This window comes from Staurois parvus, unplaced genomic scaffold, assembly GCF_062004578.1.
Source record: "Staurois parvus isolate SC_StPar_1 unplaced genomic scaffold, SC_StPar_1.0 ptg001610l, whole genome shotgun sequence".
Lineage (NCBI taxonomy): Eukaryota > Metazoa > Chordata > Amphibia > Anura > Ranidae > Staurois > Staurois parvus.
Genome location: NW_028319406.1, coordinates 331441 through 355360, shown reverse-complemented (window position 1 = coordinate 355360; position 23920 = coordinate 331441). Strand labels below are relative to the sequence as shown.

The window sequence follows — 23920 nt, the reverse complement described above, 5'->3', positions numbered from 1 at the left end:
CTTTTCCTTCAGGTTAATATGATCGTCCTGGGAAAGATACTGGGAATTCCTAAGCCATACGGTCCAGTCATCAATGAGACCTGCTGCCTGGAGGACTATGTCATCGACAAGCTCAAGCCACTGGAACTGACCTGCACCTTCATTGACGATGTGGTGTCCTACCACAGGAAGCTTGGTGAGGTGCACTGCGGCACCAATGTACGTCGGAAGCCGTTCACCTTCAAGTGGTGGCAGATGGAAGAGCCATAGCGTGGCGGTGAGATTGAAGCTACCTGACCCCATCTCTCCTCTCCTGCGATCCGGTGTGCAGTGAAGCCCTATAGTATCAGGACTGTAAACTACTGCTAATCCTAATCTTTGTGTTGTGGGGCCACTACTCAAAGCAGATACCAGAATCCCAATGTCACCCATCTTCTGCAGCTATTGTATGGACAAATGATGATGTCACCCTCCCCTGATGAATTCTCCAAACTGTAGATTAATAAATTGAGAGAGGGTGCCACCTTCATTGTTGCCCAGATGTTTCAGAGATCACTTTCCTTCTTCGCACGGGGTATGGCCTTCCTCTGACAACTTCTGCGTGGAAGCCAAGGCGAGAACGTTTCGTTTTTTAAGACACGAATAAGCACAAAACCATAAAACATGCATCATGAATTTTGTAGGACGGCCTGTATAGCGAATATTAAATACATGAGTTATAGAAGTAAGGATTTGTTGATAAAGGTTTATAATAACATTCACATCTCTGAACGTAAATCTGAAGTTTATTCCTCTGTGGCCTGCTGATTTCCTGAAGTTCACATGTCCCCTTGTTGTTAAAGGACCAACAAATCTGAAATGTAAATTGAAAGAACTTTGGGTATTGGATGTTGCTGTCTGCGTAAAAAGTAATAACTGATCCGTGCCAATTTGTTTGTGTTTTAGATTTCCTGGCCTTTAAAGCAATTTGAGCTCTCGGGAATAAAAATGTACACTATATGGCCATTCGTATGTGGACCCCTCCTCCAATGATGGAGTTCAGGTGTCCCTAGTGAAGGATTCTGTTAATACAACATACAAATACACTGTAGACAATTGTGGTAAAGGCCCTTTTCCGTTCCATCATGACTGTCCCCCTGTGTACAAAGCCAGCTCCACAGAGACATGTTCGACTAGTTTGGTGTGGAGGAACTCAAGTGTCCTGAATAGAGCCCTGATCTCAACCCTACTGATCACTTTTTGGACGAATTGAAACGTAAAATGGGGATCCAGGTTCTATCATCCAACAACTTGACCTCACAAACAGGCACAAATTACCACGCCCCAGAATCTTGTGGAAATCCTTTCCAATGGCCATAGGAAGGGTGTGGAGGGACTCGGATATCCTGCACAAAGCCCTGACCTCAACCCTACTGAACGCCTTTGGGATGAATTAGAACACCGATTGTGAGCCAGTTCTTCTCAACCAACATTAGTAACTGACCTCACAAATGGGCACATATTTCCTAGACACCCTCCAAAGTGTTGTGGTATATCCATCCTCTACTCTTCTGGGAAGGCCATGGGAAGGGTGGGGAGCAACGCCATAGTGTGAAGGAACTCGAGTGTCCTTAACAGAGCCCTGAGCTCAACCCTACTGATCACTTTTTGGATGAATTGGAACGTAAATGGTGATCCAGGTCCTCTCATCCAAAAACTTGACCTCACAAATTACCACACCCCAGAATCTTGTGGAAAACCTTTCCAATGGCCATAGGAGGGGGGGGGGGAGCAACTTCATAGTGTGGAGGGACTCGAGTATCCTGCACAAAGCCCTGACCTCACCCATACTGAACGCCTTTGGGATGAATTAGAACACTGATTGTGAGCCAGGTCTTCTTATCCAACATTGGTACCTGATCTCACAAATGGGCACATATTCCCACAGACACCCTCCAAAATGCTGTGGAAAGCCTTCCCAGAAGAGTAGAGGATGGTATAGCCATGGGAAGGGTGGGGTGCATCATACTAATGGCCATAGGAAGGGTGGGGGCAACTCCATGGTGTGGAGGAATATGAGTATCCTGTACAAAGCCCTGACCTCAACTTGGGATGAATTAGAACACTGATTGTGAGCCAGGTCTTCTCAACCAACATCGGAAACTGACCTCACACATGAGCACATATTTCCTATACCTAGACACCCCCCAAAATGTTGTGGAAAGCCTTCCCAGGAGAGTAGAGGATGGTATAGCCATGGGAAGGGTGAGGGGCATCATACTAATGACCATAGGAAGGGTGGGGGGAAACTCTATGGTGTGGAGGAATACGAGTATCCTGCACAAAGCCCTGACCTCAACCGTACTGAACGCCTTTGGGATGAATTAGAACACCAATTGTGAGCCAGGTCTTCTCAACCAACATTGGTAACTGACCTCACACATGAGCACATATTTCCTAGACACTCTCCAAAGTGTTGTGGTATTGCCATCCTCTACTCCTCTGGGAAGGCCATGGGAAGGGTGGGGAGCAACGCCATAGTGTGGAGGAACTCGAGTATCCTACACAAAGCCATGACCTCAACCCTATTGAACGCCTTTGGGATGAATTAGAACACCAATTGTGAGCCAGGTCTTCTCAACCAACATTGATAACTGACCTCACACATGGGCACATATTTCCTAGACACCCTCCAAAATAATGTGGAAAGCCTTCCCAGATGAGTAAAGGATGGTATAGCCATGGGGGGGGGAGCATCATATTAATGGCCATAGGAAGGGTAGGGGGCAACTCGATGGTGTGGAGGAATGTGAGTATCCTGCACAAAGCCAACATCGGTACGCCTTTGGGATGAATTAGAACACAGATTGTGAGCCAGGTCTTCTCAACCAACATCGGTAATTGACCTCACAAATGGGCACATATTTCCTAGACACCCTCCAAAGTGTTGTGGTATAGCCATCCTCTACTCTTCTGGGAAGGCCATAGGAAGGATGTGGAGCAACGCCATAGTGTGGTGGAACTCAAGAATCTTGACCTCAACCCTGCTGGGCGCCTTTGGGATGTATTAGAACACTGATTGTGAGCAAGGTCTTCTCATCCAACATTGGTACCTGACCTCACAAATGGGCATATTCCCACAGACACCCTCCAAAATGTTGTGGAAAGCCTTCCCAGAAGAGTAGAGGATGGTATAGCCATGGGAAGGGTGGGGGACATCATATTAATGGCCATAGGAAGGGTGGGGGGCAACTCCATGGTGTGGAGGAATGTGAGTATCCTGCACAAATCCAACATCGGTACGCCTTTGGGATGAATTAGAACACCGATTGTGAGCCAGGTCTTCTCAACCAACATCGGTAATTGACCTCACAAATGGGCACATATTTCCTAGACACCCTCCAAAGTGTTGTGGTATAGCCATCCTCTACTCTTCTGGGAAGGCCATAGGGTGGGGAGCAACGCCATAGTGTAGAAGAACTCGAGAATCCTGACCTCAACCCTACTGAACGCCTTTGGGATGAATTAGAACACAGATTGTGAGCAAGGTCTTCTCATCCAACATTGGTAATTGACCTCACAAATGGGCACATATTTCCTAGACACCCGCCAAAGTGTTGTGGAAAGCCTTCCCAGATGAGTAGAGGATGGTATAGCCGTGGGAGGGGAGGGGGGGAGCATCATATCAATGGCCATAGGAAGGGTGACTGGCAACTCCATATTAATGGCAATGGTTTGTACCGGGATAGCCAACATGCTCCGATCGGTGTGAGGGTCCACAAACGTTTGGCCATATATGGTAGTTGATTTCTCCTAAGAATCCTGTAACTCCGTTATTTTCTGTATATCCCACCTGATCTCCCTGTACAATACAGACACAACCGAGGTAAAACGCCTTTTCCAGAACAAGTTACTCTTGTTTGTATCTGTATTGTCAATGCTCAGGGTGGCATGAGGACATTATTGGGATCACCCCCCCCTCAGTATAATGACAGGAGTGGATGTTGGGGTTCAGTTGTAGCCTCTTTATTTCCACCCTACGGCTTTTTTTACATTTATTACCATCCTCGTTCGTTTTACATTTTCCTTCTCCTTGTTTATTTATGTCTTGGGATTTATGTTGTTGCCTATAAAAGGATTTGACTCTAATCTATTTTTTTTTACACTAATATTGTGTTATTCCATAAACTTCTGTTGAAATTTTATAACTTTTGTTTTTTATCTGTCATGTCAATCCTTCGCACTTCCTTTTTTCAGATCTGTGATGGGCTCTCCTGGTATTCGGGTGGGATGGGATAAAATGATGGCGGTCATCTGAATATGTTATGTATGTACAGTGAAGGAAATGCGTATTTGCTCCCCGGCTGATGTTGAATGTTCGCCCCTCACACAGAAATGATCGGTCTAACAATGGAATGTTCGCCCCTCACACAGAAATGATCGGTCTAACAATGGAATGTTCGGTGTAACACTGAGAGACAGAATACAACAACAAATTCAGCAGAAATGCATCTAACAAATGATGACGGATCTGCATGTTCATGAGGGAAAGAAGGATTTGATCCCCTTCACAAAACATGACTTAGTACTTGGTGGTAAATTCCTTGTTGGCAATCTCAGAGGTCAGACGTTTCCTGGAGTTGGCCCCCAGGTTCGCACACATCTCAGGAGGGATTTTGGCCCACTCCTCTTGGTAGATCCTCTCTAAGTCGTTAAGGTTTGGTGGCTGACGTTCGGCAACTCGAACTTTCAGCTCCCTCCACAGATTTTCAATCGGATGAAGGTCTGGAGACTGGCTAGGCCACTCTAGGACCTTAATGTGCTTCTTCTTGAGCTGCTCCTTTGTTGCCTTGGCCGTGTGTTTTGGGTCATTGTCATGCTGGAACCCCCATCCACCACCCATTTTCAATGCCCTGGCTGAGGGAAGAAGGTTCTCACCCAAGATTTGAGGGTACATTGCCCCATCCATCGTCTTTTTGATGCGGTGCAGTTGTCCTGTCCCCTTAGCAGAAAAACACCCCCAAAGCAGAATGTTTCCACCACCATGTTTCACAGTTGGGATGGTGTTCTTGGGGTCATAGACAGCATTCCTCCTCCTCCAAACACAGCGAGTTGAGTTGATGCCAAAGAGCTGGATTTTGGTCTCCTCTGACCACAACACTTCCCACCAGTCCTCCTCTGCATCATTCAGATGTTCAGTGGCAGACTTCAGACGGGCCTGGACATGGGCTTTCTTGAGCAGAGGGACCTTGCGGGCACTGCAGGATTTCAGTCCTTGTCGGCGTAGTGTGTTACCAATTGTTTTCTTGGTGACTGTGGTCCCAGCTGCCTGGAGATCATTGACAAGATCCTCACGTGTAGTTCTGGGATGATTCCTCACTGTTCTCATGATCATTGACACTCCACGAGGTGAGATCTTGCATGGTGCACCAGACCTAGGGAGACTGACACTTGTTTTGTGTTTCTTCCATTTGTGAATGATTGCACCAACTGTTGTCACCTTCTCACCAAGCTGCTTGGCCATAGTTTGGTAGCCCAGTCCAGCCTTGTGTAGGTCTACCATCTTGTCCCTGACATCCTTGGACAGCTCTTTGGTCTTTGCCATGGTGGAGAGTTTGGAATCTGATGGTTTGATGGCTCCTGTGGACAGGTGTCTTTTATACAGGTAACACAATGAGATTAGCAGCACTCCCTTTAAGAGACTGCTTCTAATCTCAGCTTGTTACCTGTATGAGAGACACCTGGGAGCCAGAAATCCTGCTGAATGATAGGGGATCAAATCCTTCTTTCCCTCATGAACATGCAGATCCGTCATCATTTGTTAGACGCATTTCTGCTGAATTTGTTGTTGTATTCTGTCTCTCAGTGTTACACCGAACATTCCATTGTTAGACCGATCGTTTCTGTGTGAGGGGCGAACATTCAGCATCAGGGGGGAGCAAATATGCATTTCCTTCACTGTGTGTGTGTATATATATATATATACATATCTCTCCCGTATGTTCCGGAGTGTCTTAGTCTGGCCTAAGAGGACATTTCCAGCACCGCAATTAAACCTCGTTGTCACAGAATGTTTTCCTCACTTTCCTTCCCCGAATATCGCCCCGCCTTGTGAGATGTGATTACTAACCCAGATTAATAAAGTCTTTGGAATGTTCGATTAAAACCGGAGTCGTCTCTTCATGGCTCAGAGTGGAACGTAGCAAAGAGTGTTCCAAGTAGACACGTGCAGTTCGTTTCATTCCGGATCGAAATTCGGATGAAATTTCCGTTTATTCAGAGATTTGGATCGATCTGGATTTCCGAATTACAATAGTAACACATTGGATTTGAAAACAAAATCGAATCTAAAAACAAATTCGAATGGTAAACCTATTTCTGACTGTTGCTGATTTCCTTCAAAGACTGTGCGGTATTAGAATATAGCTGTCTTCCGAAATTCAAAAATACCAGAATAGAATAAAACAGACTAGAATTTTAAATAAAAGAATAGATTGGAAAAGAAAAGAAGAAAAAATAAAGGAACAGAAGAGAAAATAAAAGAATAGAAAATATAGAAATAGAATAGAAAATATAGAAATAGAATAGAAAATAAAGAAATAGAATAGAAAATATAGAAAATAAAGGATAAGCATAAAATATAAAAGAAAATAAAAAAAATAAACTAAGGAAATAGAATAAAATAGAATACAGTTGTCTTCTGAAATTCAAAAAAAATAGAACAGAATAAAGCAGAATAGAATTAAAAAGAATAGGATAGAAAGAATAGAAAATAAAGCAAAAGAAAATAAAAGAACAAAAAAAATAGAAGAGTAGAATAAAATAGAATACAATTGTCTTCTGAAATTAAAAAAGAATAGAACAGAATAAAGCAGAATAGAAAATAAAAAAGGAATAGAAAACAAAGCAATAGAATAGAAAATAAAAGACTAGAATAGAAAAGAATGAATACAGCTGTCTTCTGAAATTTAAAAAAAAAATAGAACAGAATAAAGTAAAATAGAATAGAAAATAAAAGAATAGAATAGAAAATAAAATAGAACAGAAAATAAAGGAATAGAATAAAAAAAGAACAGAATAAGATAGAACAAAAAAGGGAATAGAAAATAAAAGAATGGAATAGAATAGAAAATAAAATGGAGTAGAAAAAATAAATAAAAAAAATAAAGAGAAAATATTTTTTTTTCTTCTGCGCCCGTCTAGTTACAAGAGTGAAAATCCCCTTCGGAATATTTTTGTAGAGCGACCAATCGGAATCCAGTGCTGAAAAGTGACTCAGAAAACATATAAAACAAGAGTCAGCTTTAGAGCCTCTTAACTACTCAGCCACCTGACATACATGAACACTGGACACCCTCCAGACCTGCCGGTCCCGGCTGTACTTACCTCCGGGGTTGCCAAGCTGCCAGCACCCCTGAAGCTGATCCAGCAGTCTGAGGATTTGAAATCCCCGCGCAGCACTTTCCACACGGACCAGATCAACGTTGTCGGCGGTTACACTTGCTTAAATTCTGCAAAATAAGTGCTGCGGGGAAGGTTCTGAATTTTCTCTGGTCGTATGACTAGTCCCTGTGTTCTGCATGGGAGGTCCTGAATTCTTCCTGGTAACATGACTAGTCCCTGTGTTCTGCGTGGGAGGTCCTGAATTCTTCCTGGTAACATGACTAGTCCCTGTGTTCTGCGTGGGAGGTCCTGAATTCTTCCTGGTAACATGACTAGTCCCTGTGTTCTGCGTGGGAGGTTCTGAATGCTTCCTGGTAACATGACTAGTCCCTGTGTTCTGCGTGGGAGGTCCTTCATGCTTCCTGATAACATGACTAGTCCCTATGGTTTGCAAGGAAGGGCCTGAATTTTCTCCAGTTCTATCACTAGTCCCAGTGTTCTGCATAGGAGGTCCTGAATTCTCTCTAGTCATATGACTAGTCCCAGTGTTCTGTGTGGGAGGTCCTGAATTTTCTCAGGTCACATGATTAGTCTATGGGCTGCAGGGGAGGTCCTGAATTTTCTCTAGTTGTATGACTGATCCCTGTGTTCTGTGTGGTAGGTTATGAATTCTCTCGTCACATCATTAGTTGCTGTGGTCTGGGTGGGAAATCCTGAATTTTCTCTGCTTGCATGACTAGTCCTTGCGTTCTGCATAGGAGGTCCTGAATTCACTCTGGTCTCAAATACTAATGGTGACCTGCAGGGAAGGTCCTGAATTTTCTCTAGTCATAGGACCATTCCCTTTGTTCTGCAGAGGAGGTCCTGAATGTTCCCTGGTCATGTGACTAATGCCTGTGTTCTGTGTGGGAGGTCCTGAATGTTCCCTGGTCATGTGACTAATGCCTGTGTTCTGTGTGGGAGGTCCTGAATGTTCCCTAGTCATGTGACTAATGCCTGTGTTCTGTGTGGGAGGTCCTGAATGTTCCCTGGTCATGTGACTAATGCCTGTGTTCTGTGAGGGAGGTCCTGAATGTTCCCTGGTCATGTGACTAATGCCTGTGTTCTGTGTGGGAGGTCCTGAATGTTCCCTGGTCATGTGACTAATGCCTGTGTTCTGTGTGGGAGAACCTGAATCCTCTCTAGTCACATGACTAGCAACTGTGCTCTGCAGGGGAGGTCCTGTAATTTTCTGTAATCATAGGACAAGTCCCTGTATTCTTCAGACAGCGATTTGTGTCAGTATAAATCTTTATTAGAACACGACGATCAGTCCGGCTCCATCTTCTCCTTCATTTCATCCTCCTGTGAAGACAAAATGAAAAAACACATAGGATCCTCACGGGACAATCACAGGGGATGGCGGGTATTGGGCTGGAAGCTCTGTGCAGACGTCTGGGAGAGGAGGTGGGCTTACAGTGATGAGGATGGAGGACCTCCTCCTGCCGGCTGTGCCCCGCCCCCCCTGGAAATGACTCCGCTACTTGTAGCTACTCCCTGTTGCAATGTTGTCATGTCTAGAAGAGGTCGGGCCCCTGTAATGACCCCTCAGTACAGGCTCCCCCCCAACTAGCATGGACCCCTCAGTACAGGCTCCCCCCCAACTAGCATGGACCCCTCAGTACAGGCTCCCCCCCCAGCTAGCATGGACCCCTCAGTACAGGCTCCCCCCCAACTAGCATGGACCCCTCAGTACAGGCTCCCCCCCCAACTAGCATGGACCCCTCAGTACAGGCTCCCCCCAAACTAGCATGGACCCCTCAGTGCAGGCTCCCCCCAAACTAGCATGGACCCCTCAGTGCAGGCTCCCCCCCCAACTAGCATGGACCCCTCAGTACAGGCTCCCCCCAAACTAGCATGGACCCCTCAGTACAGATGGACCCCCCCCCAGCTAAGATCCCAAACAGCACAGACTGACACCCCCTCCAGTACAGATACCCTACCCCCCCAGTGCCAGTATAGACACCCCCTCCAGTACAGATACCCTTCCCTCCCAACACCAGTACAAACACCCCCCTTCACTACAGATACCTCCCCCCCAGTAACCCCCCCCCCCAGTACAGACACCCCCCTTCACTACAGATACCTCCCCCCCCAGTACAGACACCCCCTTCCAGTACAGACACCCCCCTTCAGTACAGATACCCCCCCAGTACAGATATCCCCCTTCCAGTACAGATACCCTTCCCCCTCAACACCAGTACAAACACCCCCCTCCAGTAGAGAGACCCTCCCCCCCAGTACAGATACCCTCCTTCCCAACACCAGTAAAGACACCCTCCCCCACCAGTACAGACACCCCCTCCTGTACAGACACAACCCCCCCCCCCTTCTAGTACAGATACCCTCCCTCCCAAAACTAGTATAGACATCCCCCTCCACTGCAGATATCTTCCCTTCCAGTACAGACACCCCCCCAGAATAGATACCCCCAACTCCAGTACAGACACCCCCTCCCCCCAGGATACCCCCCAACTCCAGTACAGACACCCCCTCCCCCCAGGATACCCCCCAACTCCAGTACAGACACCCCCTCCCCCCAGGATACCCCCCAACTCCAGTACTTGCCCCCCAGAATAAATACCTCCCAACTCCAGTACAGACACCCCCTCCCCCCAGGATACCCCCCAACTCCAGTACAGACCCCCCCAGAATAAATACCTCCCAACTCCAGACACCCCCCAGAATAAATACCCCCCCAGTACAGACACCCCCTAAGCCCACTCATTCCCCAAATGCAGTGTGAGATCAGAGGGAAGTCCTCTTCTGGGGAGTCATATGGGGGGAGAGGACAGACTTCCACCCCCCCTTAGTACGTCACTGCTACTGGTTGCCATGATGACCCCTCCAGTAGAGGTCAGGCCTCTGTATTGCTGACACTTCCTGTTACCATGGTGACTCTCCACACAATCATCTCCTTGTTTGAGGCATGCCGGACCACGGCGGGCGGGGCTCTATATACGTCACTTCCTGGGTTTACTTTACATGCCGCACGTCATATAACTTTCCGTCTCCTTGACAACCAGGCCGGTTACTTAACAAACCAGAGAGACGAGGCGGGGCTAGCCGAGCCGGCCGCTCTATCCTCGCTTCTCCCGCAGACTTTCACACGTCTCTATGGTGGGCGGTCCGCGCGGCATGCCGGGAACGGGGAGGAGCTCAGAGTGTCCAGGGGAAGATGGCGGCGGTCCTATTCTCCTTGAGATGGAGCGGATCCGTACTGAGGACAGCGGGCACCGTACAGGTCAGAGCCGGGGAGGGGGAGGGGACCTGTCATTAACACCCCATAATCCTCTGTATGACCCCCTTATCCATGAGAGACCCCGGGGGAGGGGAGCTGTGACCCCCCCATCTGTGATTGATCCTGGGGGAGGGGAGCTGTGACCCCCCCATCTGTGATTGATCCTGGGGGAGGGGAGCTCTGCATGTGACCCCCCCATCTGTGATTGATCCTGGGGGGAGGGGAGCTCTGCATGTGACCCCCCCATCTGTGATTGATCCTGGGGGGAGGGGAGCTGTGACCCCCCCCATCTGTGATTGATCCTGGGGGGAGGGGTGCTCTGCATGTGACCCCCCCATCTGTGATTGATCCTGGGGGGAGGGGTGCTCTGCATGTGACCCCCCCATCTGTGATTGATCCTGGGGGGAGGGGTGCTCTGCATGTGACCCCCCCATCTGTGATTGATCCTGGGGGGAGGGGTGCTCTGCATGTGACCCCCCCCCATCTGTGATTTATCCTGGGGGGAGGGGAGCTGTGACCCCCCCATCTGTGATTGATCCTGGGGGGAGGGGTGCTCTGCATGTGACCCCCCCATCTGTGATTGATCCAGGGGAGAGGGGTGCTCTGCATGTGACCCCCCCATCTGTGATTGATCCTGGGGGGAGGGGTGCTCTGCATGTGACCCCCCCCCCATCTGTGATTGATCCTGGGGGGAGGGGAGCTGTGACCCCCCCATCTGTGATTGATCCTGGGGGGCTCTGCATGTGACCCCACCATCTGTGATTGATCCTGGGGGGAGGGGGGCTCTGCATGTGACCCCCCCATCTGTGATTGATCCTGGAGGGAGGGGAGCTCTGCATGTGACCCCCCCATCTGTGATTGATCCTGGGGGGAGGGGTGCTCTGCATGTGACCCCCCCATCTGTGATTGATCCTGGGGGGAGGGGTGCTCTGCATGTGACCCCCCCATCTGTGATTGATCCTGGGGGGAGTGGTGCTCTGCATGTGACCCCCCCATCTGTGATTGATCCTGGGGGGAGTGGTGCTCTGCATGTGACCCCCCCCCATCTGTGATTGATCCTGGGGGGAGTGGTGCTCTGCATGTGACCCCCCCCCATCTGTGATTGATCCTGGGGAGAGGGGTGCTCTGCATGTGACCCCCCCATCTGTGATTGATCCTGGGGGGAGGGGAGCTCTGCATGTGACCCCCCCCCATCTGTGATTGATCCTGGGGGGAGTGGTGCTCTGCATGTGACCCCCCCCACCCATCTGTGATTGATCCTGGGGGGAGTGGTGCTCTGCATGTGACCCCCCCATCTGTGATTGATCCTGGGGGGAGTGGTGCTCTGCATGTGACCCCCCCCCATCTGTGATTGATCCTGGGGGGAGTGGTGCTCTGCATGTGACCCCCCCCCATCTGTGATTGATCCTGGGGGGAGTGGTGCTCTGCATGTGACCCCCCCATCTGTGATTGATCCTGGGGGGAGGGGAGCTCTGCATGTGACCCCCCCATCTGTGCTTGATCCTGGGGGGAGGGGTGCTCTGCATGTGACCCCCCCATCTGTGATTGATCCTGGGGGGAGGGGTGCTCTGCATGTGACCCCCCCATCTGTGATTGATCCTGGGAGGAGGGGTGCTCTTCATGTGACCCCCCCATCTGTGATTGATCCTGGGAGGAGGGGTGCTCTTCGTGTGACCCCCCCATCTGTGATTGATCCTGGGGGGAGGGGGGCTCTGCGTGTGACCCCCCCCATCTGTGATTGATCCTGGGGGGAGGGGGGCTCTGCGTGTGACCCCCCCCATCTGTGATTGATCCTGGGGGGAGGGGGCTCTACGTGTGACCCCCCCATCTGTGATTAATCCTGGGGGGAGGGGGGCTCTGCGTGTGACCCCCCCCCATCTGTGATTGATCCTGGGGGTAGGGGGGCTCTGCGTGTGACCCCCCCCATCTGTGATTGATCCTGGGGGTAGGGGGGCTCTGCGTGTGACCCCCCCCCCCATCTGTGATTGATCCTGGGGGGAGGATTGAAGATCTTCCCCGGGAGGGGGGGGGCACTCTGAGGATCTCTCTCCGGGGGAGGGGTCACTGGGCTTCACCGCCACTTCTACAATGGGGTATCGCGTTGTATTTGTGTTTTCGGAGGACCGATTGACCGGAAATCATACAATCTGCGACAGATATTTTCACACTGGTCCTAATTTTGGATGAAAGCCGCGTCCTAACGATCGCTCCGGAAGCGGTATTTTGCGTGCGATTTTCTGATCGCGTGTACTAGGCCTGAGTGGACACTCCGTGGTGTTCGTCTATCAGAGTCTAGACTCTGATCTGCTGTGCTGGCTCCGCCCCCTCTGCTGGTGACCACGGGACAAAAGTCACAGGATGATAATTCACGGAATACTCTCATTGTGGGGGAGGGGTTTGCTGAGTGATTATTGAACATTTGCAGAATGACGCCGATATCAGGGATCCTGCGGGGGGGGGGGGGAGTAGGGTTCATGAACGCAGTGCTGATCACATCCATGTGGGGGGAGGGGGGTTCATGAACGCTGATCACATCCATGAGGGGGGGGTCCATGAACGCAACATTGTACACAGAATGCCGCCAAGTTTGTGCCGCACCGGGAGAGCAAATCGCAGACCTGACCCAACAGATATGTTCCGGTTCTTTGTAGCGGTTCTTATCTTTTTTTTTTTTCTTCCCACATTCGCCCGCGGGCCAAGCTATCCAGAAGTGACAGTTGCCGGGTCGGGACAGACTGTGACGGGTCCGGGTCGGGGCAGGCCGTGACGGGTCCGGGTCGGGGCAGGCCGTGACGGGTCCGGGTCGGGGCAGGCCGTGACGGGTCCGGGTCGGGGCAGGCCGTGACGGGTCCGGGTCGGGGCAGGCCGTGACGGGTCGGGGCAGGCCGTGACGGGTCCGGGTCGGGGCAGGCCGTGACGGGTCCGGGTCGGGGCAGGCTGTGACGGGTCGGGGCAGTCCGGGTCGGGGCAGGCTGTGACGGGTCGGGGCAGTCCGGGTCGGGGCAGGCCGTGACGGGTCCGAGTCGGGGCAGGCCGTGACGGGTCCGGGTCGGGACAGACCATGACTGGTCCGAGTCGGGACAGACCGTGACGGGTCCGGGTCGGGGCAGGCCGTGACGGGTCCGGGTCGGGGCAGGCCGTGACGGGTCCGGGTCGGGGCAGGCCGTGACGGGTCCGGGTCGGGGCAGGCCGTGACGGGTCCGGGTCGGGGCAGGCCGTGACGGGTCCGGGTCGGGGCAGGCCGTGACGGGTCGGGGCAGGCCGTGACGGGTCCGGGTCGGGGCAGGCCGTGACGGGTCCGGGTCGGGGCAGGCCGTGACGGGTCGGGGCAGTCCGGGTCGGGGCAGGCTGTGACGGGTCCGGGTCGGGGCAGGCCGTGACGGTTCCGGGTCGGGGCAGGCCGTGACGGGTCCGGGTCGGGGCAGGCCGTGACGGGTCGGGGCAGTCCGGGTCGGGGCAGGCCGTGACGGGTCCGGGTCGGGGCAGTCCGGGTCGGGGCAGGCCGTGACGGGTCCGGGTCGGGGCAGGCCGTGACGGGTCCGGGTCGGGGCAGGCCGTGACGGGTCCGGGTCGGGGCAGGCTGTGACGGGTCTGGGTCGGGGCAGTCCGGGTCGGGGCAGGCCGTGACGGGTCCGGGTCGGGGCAGGCCGGGTCGGGGCAGGCCGTGACGGGTCAGGACAGACTGTGCCGGGTTGCAGGCCTCCGCTTTCATGGAAAAGCCTTGCTGCGATTTTTCGGCGACTCTGGCACTTTCTATTGGTTGTCTGGATCGAAGTTGTCACCACAGTTCAGCCTGGAGATGCCGCCGTGACCCCGTGTGCTGGTTGTGCCGTATTTCAAGGGAATAGGGGAATAGGGGATCGAAGTGACATTTTGGGATAAAGCGACTATTTCTGTTCATGTTTTCAGGTGACCCGATGTGCTCAGACAGCCGCAGCGCCCGCAGCAGCAGCATCGGCCCGCATTAAGAAATTCGCAATCTACAGATGGGATCCCGACAAGCCAGGAGACAAACCGTGGATGCAGACCTACGAGGTGGACCTGAATGTGTAGGTGTCGCCCATCACAGGGCTTTCCTAACCCGAATGTGAACTGTTGTACATACATCAGCCATAACATTAGGACCACCTACCTCATCTTGGGTAGGTCCTCCTCTTGCCCTGACCAGGCATGGACTCCAGTAGATCTGTGAAAGTGCGCTGTGCTCTCCGGCACCACACCCTCAGCAGATCCTTGAAGTCCTGTAAGTTGGGAGGCGGAGCCTCCATGGATCGGACTTGTGTGGGGTTTTTTTTTTTTAATCACAAAAGTGTATTTTTCCCCCAAAAATTTTGTTTGAAAATTTCTGCACAAATACCACGCGACATAAAAAAATGCAAAAACCACCAATTTATTCTCTAAGGCCTCTGCTTTAAATAAATATATATAATGTTGGGGGGTTCTAAGACATTCTTTAGCAAAAAATACTGATTTTAGCCGCCTCCCGCACGCCATACAAGGTAATGACGGGCGCAAGGCGGCTCTCTCGTTCTGGGAGGAGTCATATGACGTCCTCCCATTCTAACCGCGCATGTGCGGCTCCGGGGGCGCGCGGCGATCGGTGGTGCGCTTTGTCCCTCGGAAACAGCGGATCACCGATCAACGGAAAGAGCCGAAGATGTCGGCTTGGTCATGTGAACAGCTGTGTCCAATCACATCGATGGCATGTAAATAGGGAAATGCCGGTTATCGGCATTTCTCTCCTCACGAGCTGTCACGCTGACAGGAGTGGAGATCCGGGAATCGGCATTCCTCGGAGGGGACATGTGCCCTGATGATCAGTGTGGCCCCAGCAGTGCCACCTGCCAGTGTCCATCTGAGCTGCCTTTCAGTGCCACCTATCAATGCCAGTCAGTGCCACCTGTCAGTGCCCATCTGAGCTGCCTTTCAGTGCTGCCAGTCAGTGGCCATCAGTGCCACCTACCAGTGCCTCCTCATCAGTGCATCCTATCAGTGCCCATCACTGCAGCCTCATTAGCGCACATCAGTGAAGGAGAAAAATCACTTATTTACAAAATTTTATATCAAAAACTAAGAAAAAACTTTTTTTCAAAATTTTCAGTGGTTTTTGGTTTGTTTAGCAAAAAATACAAACCCCCGAGGTGATTAAATACCACCAAAATAAAGCTCTATCTGTCTCAAAAAAATGATAAAAATTTCATATGGGTACAGTGTTGCATGACCGCGCAATTGTCATTCAAAGTGTGATAGAGCTGAAAGCTGAAAATTGGCCTGGGCAGGAAGGGGGTAGAAGTGCCCGGCAGGCAGGAAGGGGTAGAAGCGCCCTGTAGGCAGGAAGGGGGTAGAAGTGCCCTGTAGGCAGGAAGGGGTAGAAGTGCCCTGTAGGCAGGAAGGGGGTAGAAGCGCCCTGTAGGCAGGAAGGGGGTAGAAGTGCCCGGTGGGCAGGAAGGGGGTAGAAGTGCCCGGTAGGCAGGAAGAGGGTAGAAGCGCCCGGCAGGCAGGAAGGGGGTAGAAGTGCCCGGTAGGCAGGAAGGGGGTAGAAGTGCCCGGTAGGCAGGAAGAGGGTAGAAGCGCCCGGCAGGCAGGAAGGGGGTAGAAGTGCCCGGTAGGCAGGAAGAGGGTAGAAGTGCCCGGCAGGCAGGAAGGGGTAGAAGTGCCCGGCAGGCAGGAAGAGGGTAGAAGCGCCCGGTAGGCAGGAAGGGGGTAGAAGCGCCCTGTAGGCAGGAAGGGGGTAGAAGTGCCCGGTAGGCAGGAAGGGGGTAGAAGTGCCCTGTAGGCAGGAAGGGGGTAGAAGTGCCCTGTAGGCAGGAAGGGGGTAGAAGTGTCCTGTAGGCAGGAAGAGGGTAGAAGTGCCCTGTAGGCAGGAAGGGGGTAGAAGTGCCCTGTAGGCAGGAAGGGGGTAGAAGTGTCCTGTAGGCAGGAAGAGGGTAGAAGCGCCCGGTAGGCAGGAAGGGGGTAGAAGTGCCCAGTTGGCAGGAAGGGGGTAGAAGCGCCTGGCGGGCAGGGAGGGGGTAGAAGTGCCCAGTTGGCGGGGGGGGGGGGTAGAAGCGCCTGGCGGGCAGGGAGGGGGTAGAAGTGCCCAGTTGGCGGGGGGGGGGGGGGTAGAAGCGCCTGGCGGGCAGGGAGGGGGTAGAAGCGCCTGGCGGGCAGGGAGGGGTAGAAGTGCCCAGTTGGCGGGGGGGGGGGTAGAAGCGCCCGGCGGGCAGGGAGGGGGTAGAAGCGCCCGGCGGGCAGGGAGGGGGTAGAAGCGCCCGGTAGGCGAGGGGTTAAAATGTAAACAAACCGTGTCATAAGTGGCGTGGGGCTGACATGAGTTCGGTAACTTCCTGTTCTGAGTCTGACGGTGTCCCTCGCTCCTCCCAGGTGTGGCCCTATGGTCCTGGATGCCCTTATCAAGATCAAGAATGAGATGGACCCCACGTTGACCTTCCGCCGTTCCTGCAGAGAAGGTAAGTGTTCCGCAACGTGACGCAACATCTCACGTTGGCTTTTTTTTTTTTTTTAACGTCAGGCCAACTGACCACTGCCATCTTGTCACCCCCGTTCCAGGTATCTGCGGTTCCTGCGCCATGAATATTAATGGAGGCAACACTCTGGCCTGTACTATAAAGATTGACACCAACCTGAGCAAAGTCACCAAATCTACCCCCTCCCCCACATGTACGTGGTGAAGGACCTGGTGCCTGTAAGTGATACCACTGGGAGGGGTGGCAACACTTCCTCTGCTTCCGCCAATGACTTCCTCAACATCACAGGTGTCCAACACAAGGCCCGCGGCCCTACAGGACATTTCATGTGGCCCTTGCACCTCTCCTGCAGGTACCCCCTTGTCTCCGCCCCCACCTTGTCTCAGCAGTAGAGATGAGAATAGGACTTCTCTGCCAAATCCGGCACCTCTCAGTGCAGCTGCAGCACCCCCTCATCCCTGCCTCCCCTGGTCTCAGCATTCAGCAGACTCCACTCCTCCTCTGGTGGTCCTCCTCCAGACCCGGCACTTTTTGCTTTCCAGCTCTGCCCCCAAAAGGGGGTGCACAGTGATGTTAGGGAGGGTGTGGGATTCTTGACATCTGATATAATGGGGGAGGGGTGAGGTGCTCCGGAAATCTAGTTTTACAGATACAACCGGCCCTTTGAGAGCCACCACAATGCTGATACGGCCCGCCATGAGTTTGACACCCGCGCCCTACATGGTACAGTCTTCTGTGTAGATGGTGGCCCTCATCTTCTCCTTTTCTGTTCCTTCACCATCAGACCTCAGATCAGCCCCAATTCCTTCACCATCAGACCTCAGATCAGCCCCAATTCCTTCACCATCAGACCTCAGATCAGCCCCAATTCCTTCACCATCAGACCTCAGATCACCCCAATTCCTTCACCATCAGACCTCAGATCACCCCAATTCCTTCACCATCAGACCTCAGATCAGCCCCAATTCCTTCACCATCAGACCTCAGATCACCCCAATTCCTTCACCATCAGACCTCAGATCACCCCAATTCCTTCACCATCAGACCTCAGATCACCCCAATTCCTTCACCATCAGACCTCAGATCACCCCAATTCCTTCACCATCAGACCTCAGATCACCCCAATTCCTGCCCCTTCCCACGCCTCAGATCACCCCAATTCCTTCACCACCAGACCTCCGATCAGCCCCAATTCCTTCACCACCAGACCTCAGATCAGCCCCAATTCCTGCCCCTTCCCACGCCTCAGATCACCCCAATTCCTTCACCATCAGACCTCAGATTACCCCAATTCCTTCACCACCAGACCTCAGATCACCCCAATTCCTTCACCACCAGACCTCAGATCACCCCAATTCCTTCACCACCAGACCTCAGATCACCCCAATTCCTTCACCACCAGACCTCAGATCACCCCAATTCCTTCACCACCAGACCTCAGATCACCCCAATTCCTTCACCACCAGACCTCAGATCACCCCAATTCCTTCACCACCAGACCTCAGATCACCCCAATTCCTTCACCATCAGACCTCAGATCACCCCAATTCCTTCACCACCAGACCTCAGATCACCCCAATTCCTTCACCACCAGACCTCAGATCACCCCAATTCCTTCACCACCAGACCTCAGATCACCCCAATTCCTTCACCACCAGACCTCAGATCAGCCCCAATTCCTTCACCACCAGACCTCCGATCAGCCCCAATTCCTTCACCACCAGACCTCAGATCAGCCCCAATTCCTGCCCCTTCCCACGCCTCAGATCACCCCAATTCCTTCACCATCAGACCTCAGATTACCCCAATTCCTACCCCTTCCCACGTCTTAGATCAGCCCCCAATTCTTCACCATCTGATACGGCCCGCCATGAGTTTGACACCCGCACCCTACATGGTACAGTCTCCTGTGTAGATGGTGACCCTCATCTTCTTTTCTGTTCTTCAGGATCTCAGCAACTTCTACGCTCAGTATAAGTCCATTGAGCCGTATCTGAAGAAGAAGGACGAGAGCCAGCAGGGGAAGGAGCAATACTACCAGTCCATGGAGGACCGCGACAAACTGGTGAGTTCAGTGACACCTCCGCTGCACTACAGACGACGGAGTCACCCGGACCGGATACTTCCCTGCCCCATTGCTGCACAAAGAACAAATTATATTGGCTGGTTATATTGCAGAGGATACAATCGGCCCCAAGTTTACATAGATCTTCTGTTCTGAACGAGGACGTTTGTCATGAAGTGATTAAAGTTTTTGTTTTTTGGATGGAATTGGTGAGGGGTTAGAATGGGGTCAGCGACCTGTTCCACATAGTGGCCATTTACGAGCATCAGTTCACCCCAATTCCTTCACCATCAGACCTCAGATCACCCCAATTCCTTCACCATCAGACCTCAGATCACCCCCAATTCCTTCACCATCCGACCTCAGATCAGCCCCAATTCCTTCACTGTCAGACCTCAGATCACCCCAATTCCTGCCCCTTCCCACCCCTCAGATCACCCCAATCTCATCAGACCTCAGATCACCCCAATTCCTTCACCATCAGACCTCAGATCACCCCCAATTCCTTCACCATCCGACCTCAGATCAGCCCCAATTCCTTCACTGTCAGACCTCAGATCACCCCAATTCCTGCCCCTTCCCACCCCTCAGATCACCCCAATCTCATCAGACCTCAGTTCACCCCAATTCCTTCACCATCAGACCTCAGATCACCCCAATTCCTTCACCATCAGACCTCAGATCACCCCCAATTCCTTCACCATCCGACCTCAGATCAGCCCCAATTCCTTCACTGTCAGACCTCAGATCACCCCAATTCCTGCCCCTTCCCACCCCTCAGATCACCCCAATCTCATCAGACCTCAGATCACCCCAATTCCTTCACCATCAGACCTCAGATCACCCCAATTCCTTCACCATCAGACCTCAGATCACCCCAATTCCTTCACCATCAGACCTCAGATCACCCCAATTCCTTCACCATCAGACCTCAGATCACCCCAATTTCTTCATCATCAGACCTCAGATCACCCCAATTCCTGCCCCTTCCCACCCTCAGATCACCCCAATTCCATCACCATCAGACATCAGATCACCGCAATTCCATCACCATCACCCTTCAGATCACCCCAATTCCTGCACCATCAAACCTCAGATCACACCAATTCCATCACCATCAGACCTCAGATCACCCCAATTCCTGCCCCTTCACAGGTCATCCCAATTCCTGCCCCTTGGCGCCTCAGGTCACCCCTCGGTGAGGACAAGGATAGGTGGGCCGGCCTCTTCACCCAATGCTGACCCCCGAACCTCTCCGAAGGGCCTCTGAAATGCTATGGAGGTGGGTGGGCCGTTGGTGCAGGAGGGCAGGCCAGGCTTTATAATTGATAACCAATATGGCAGAACCCTTTTATTTGTAAAGAACAGAACCCCCACCCAGAGAATCCTCCAGCAGGCCAGTCTGAGCCCCACACATGCCACGTGACCTAAAACCATATTGTGGCTGACCCTGACACCCGTGCCGTAGTTTGCCTGTCTCTGGGGGTGGAGCATCTGTCAGGTTACATTGCGGGCCAGTCAAGGTGCAGAAATTGGGATGACCTGTGAAGGGGCAGGAATTGGGGTGATCTGAGATGGGAAGGGGCAGGAATTGGAATGATCTGAGGGGTGAAGGGGCAGGAATTGGGGTGATCTGAGGGGTGAAGGGGCAGGAATTGGGGTGATCTGAGGGGTGAAGGGGCAGGAATTGGGGCTGATCTGAGGTGTGAAGGGGCAGGAATTGGGGCTGATCTGAGGTGTGAAGGGGCAGGAATTGGGGCTGATCTGAGGTGTGAAGGGGCAGGAATTGGAGCTGATCTGAGGTGTGAAGGGGCAGGAATTGGGGTTATCTGAGGGGTGAAGGGGCAGGAATTGGGGTTGATCTGAGGGGTGAAGGGGCAGAAATTGGGGTGATCTGAGGGGTGAAGGGGCAGAAATTGGGGTGATCTGAGGGGTGAAGAGGCAGGAATTGGGGTGATCTGAGGGGTGAAGGGGCAGAAATTGGGGTGATCTGAGGGGTGAAGGGGCAGAAATTGGGGTGATCTGAGGGGTGAAGAGGCAGGAATTGGGGTGATCTGAGGGGTGAAGGGGCAGAAATTGGGGTGATCTGAGGGGTGAAGAGGCAGGAATTGGGGTGATCTGAGGTGGGAAGGGGCAGGAAATGGGGTGATCTGAGGTGGGAAGGGGCAGGAAATGGGGTGATCTGAGGGGTGAACGGGCAGGAATTGGGGCTGATCTGAGGGGTGAAGGGGCAGGAATTGGGGTGATCTGAGGGGTGAAGGGGCAGGAAATGGGGTGATCTGAGGGGTGAAGGGGCAGGAATTGGGCAGATCTGAGGGGTGAAGGGACAGGAATTGGGGTGATCTGAGGGGTGAAGGGGCAGGAAATGGGGTGATCTGAGGGGTGAAGGGGCAGGAAATGGGGTGATCTGAGGGGTGAAGGGGCAGGAATTGGGCTGATCTGAGGGGTGAAGTGGCAGGAATTGGGCTGATCTGAGGGGTGAAGGGGCAGGAATTGGGGTGATCTGGGGGCTGCAGGAATGTCTGTGAGAATCCTCCTCGTTATTTGTCCCAGTGTCCTCTGACCATGAAGAATATCCAACATTTTGAGGAATATTTCCGTTGTCTGATCTGTCAATGTGTGTCTCTCTTTAGGACGGATTGTATGAGTGCATCCTGTGTGCGTGCTGCAGCACCAGCTGTCCCAGCTACTGGTGGAATGCGGACAAGTACCTCGGGCCGGCCGTCCTCATGCAGGTAATGATGACATGGCTGCTCTCTCCTGGGGTAACCCCTATGACACAGGAAATCGCAGGACGATATCGGGGTGCCGGTGCTTCATTCCTATTTAGTACAATGATGGCCCTTGTCCTTAACCACCTCCCATCCGGCCCATGTATATAAACGGCCAGACGGTGGCAGCGCAGGGTCGGGTGGCTGTTTATAAATGGCCTCCCCGCTTCCTGCTTGTGCGCGCTTCCTGGGAGCACGCAGCACCGCGATCCGGTGCCGGCTGTGTCCTCCGAACACAGTGGAACAGCGATGTCGTACGGGACCTCTCTGCAAGGTCCCGATCATGTGATCCCTGATTGGCCAATCAGTGATCACATGAATAGTAGTAAGCAAGATGTCATTTCTGACATCATTGCTTACTACGTGTGAAATCTGTGAATGATCACAGAGGTCACATGGTACAGGGCCATTCACAACAGCCTTGTATCATGTGACAAGCTGTGACCAATCACAGCTCACACAGTAGTTCTCAATGGCTGCAGGAATGCACTCCTTGGAAGTGCACGGCACCAAAATGTTTGGAATTTTTCATTTATATAGCAAAAAAACTAAAATTCCCAGCGGTGCATAAATACCACCAAAATAAAGTTTTATCTGTCTCAAAAAAAAATGCTAATAAATTCATATGGGTACAGAGTTGCATGATTGCGCAATTGTCATTCAAAGTGTGATACCGCTGAAAGCTGAAAATTGGCCTGGGCAGGAAGGGGGGGAAAGTGTCGGGACTGGAAGGGGGGGGGGAGAGTCGGGACTGGAAGGGGGGGGAAAAAGTCGGGACTGGAAGGGGGGGAAAGAGTCGGGACTGGAAGAGGGGGGAAAGAGTCGGGACTGGAAGAGGGGGGAAAGAGTCGGGACTGGAAGAGGGGGGAAAGAGTCGGGACTGGAAGAGGGGGGGAAAGAGTCGGGACTGGAAGAGGGGGGGAAAGAGTCGGGACTGGAAGAGGGGGGGAAAGAGTCGGGACTGGAAGAGGGGGGGAAAGAGTCGGGACTGGAAGAGGGGGGGAAAGAGTCGGGACTGGAAGAGGGGGGGGAAAGAGTCGGGACTGGAAGGGGGGGGAAAGCGTCGGGACTGGAAGGGGGGGGAAAGAGTCGGGACTGGAAGAGGGGGGGAAAGTGTCCAGACTGGAAGTGGTTAATAAATTCCTGGGAGCTCAGTGCTTCATCCCCAGAACTGTCCCATCTGTCCCCCCCCCCCGCAGGCTTACCGCTGGATGATCGATTCCAGAGACGACTTCACAGAAGAACGGTTAGCAAAACTGCAGGATCCCTTCTCACTGTACCGCTGCCACACCATCATGAACTGCACCAGGACGTGTCCCAAGGTACGTGGTAATGATCCGTGGCACGTTGACAGATAATTCGGATCGCGTTCTGCCTCTGTCGGTTCACTAATCTTACTTCCTGTATTGCAGGGCCTCAACCCCGGCAAAGCAATTGCAGAAATCAAGAAGATGATGGCGACCTACAAGGAAAAAGCCGCTGTGGCATAGCGACATCGCCAAGGTTCCTCATCCCATGCAATCTAACGCACAACAATCCCTTCGTTACTAAGACCTCCCTGCCAAACTCCGCCCACTGCGCCTCCGGGCGCTCTGGCCAGGGCCTTTCTACCGCCTTTTATTTGTGTTTTCTGCTTCATGGACGTAGAGGCGACCTACATAGAAAAAGCTGCCGCGGCATGGCGGCATCGCCGACGTTCCTCATCCCATGCAATCAAAACGCACAACAGTCCCTTCGTTACTAAGACCTCCCTGCCAAACTCCGCCCACTGCGCCTGCGGGCGCTCTGTTCAGGGCCTTCCCAACGCCTTTTATTTGTGTTTCTGCTTCATGGACGTAGAGAAGTCGCTGATTGAATTGTACGCTTCTTTACAATGCTCAGATTAAACTGATCAGTCTGTGTGTAGACTGCCTGAATACGTCTGGGGGGGATCGCCATTATTTTATTATTTTATTTTTAAATTTATTTTATTTTTTTATTTTTAAATTTATTTTAT

General features: G+C 52.4%; 2 protein-coding genes across 2 annotated transcripts in view; both read left to right on the top strand.

The window, feature by feature from the left end:
- The window catches only part of LOC149435110 (protein-arginine deiminase type-2-like), a 46500-nt gene extending 40376 nt beyond the window's left edge, over positions 1-6124 (top strand). Inside the window, exon 15 of the mRNA XM_089663003.1 lies at positions 13-6124. Coding sequence (XP_089519129.1) covers positions 13-249 — 237 coding nt within the window. The 3' untranslated portion in view covers positions 250-6124. The remainder of the gene's footprint in view (positions 1-12) is intronic.
- A 4346-nt stretch (positions 6125-10470) lies between these two features.
- On the top strand, positions 10471-23829 carry LOC149435109 (succinate dehydrogenase [ubiquinone] iron-sulfur subunit, mitochondrial-like). The gene is given in 9 exon segments (XM_089663002.1): positions 10471-10624; positions 14531-14670; positions 16985-17070; positions 17171-17260; positions 17263-17306; positions 19037-19153; positions 21787-21888; positions 23124-23246; positions 23337-23829. Coding segments are annotated over 9 exon segments (846 nt in total). The 5' UTR covers positions 10471-10558; the 3' UTR covers positions 23415-23829.
- The last annotated feature ends 91 nt before the right edge of the window (positions 23830-23920 follow it).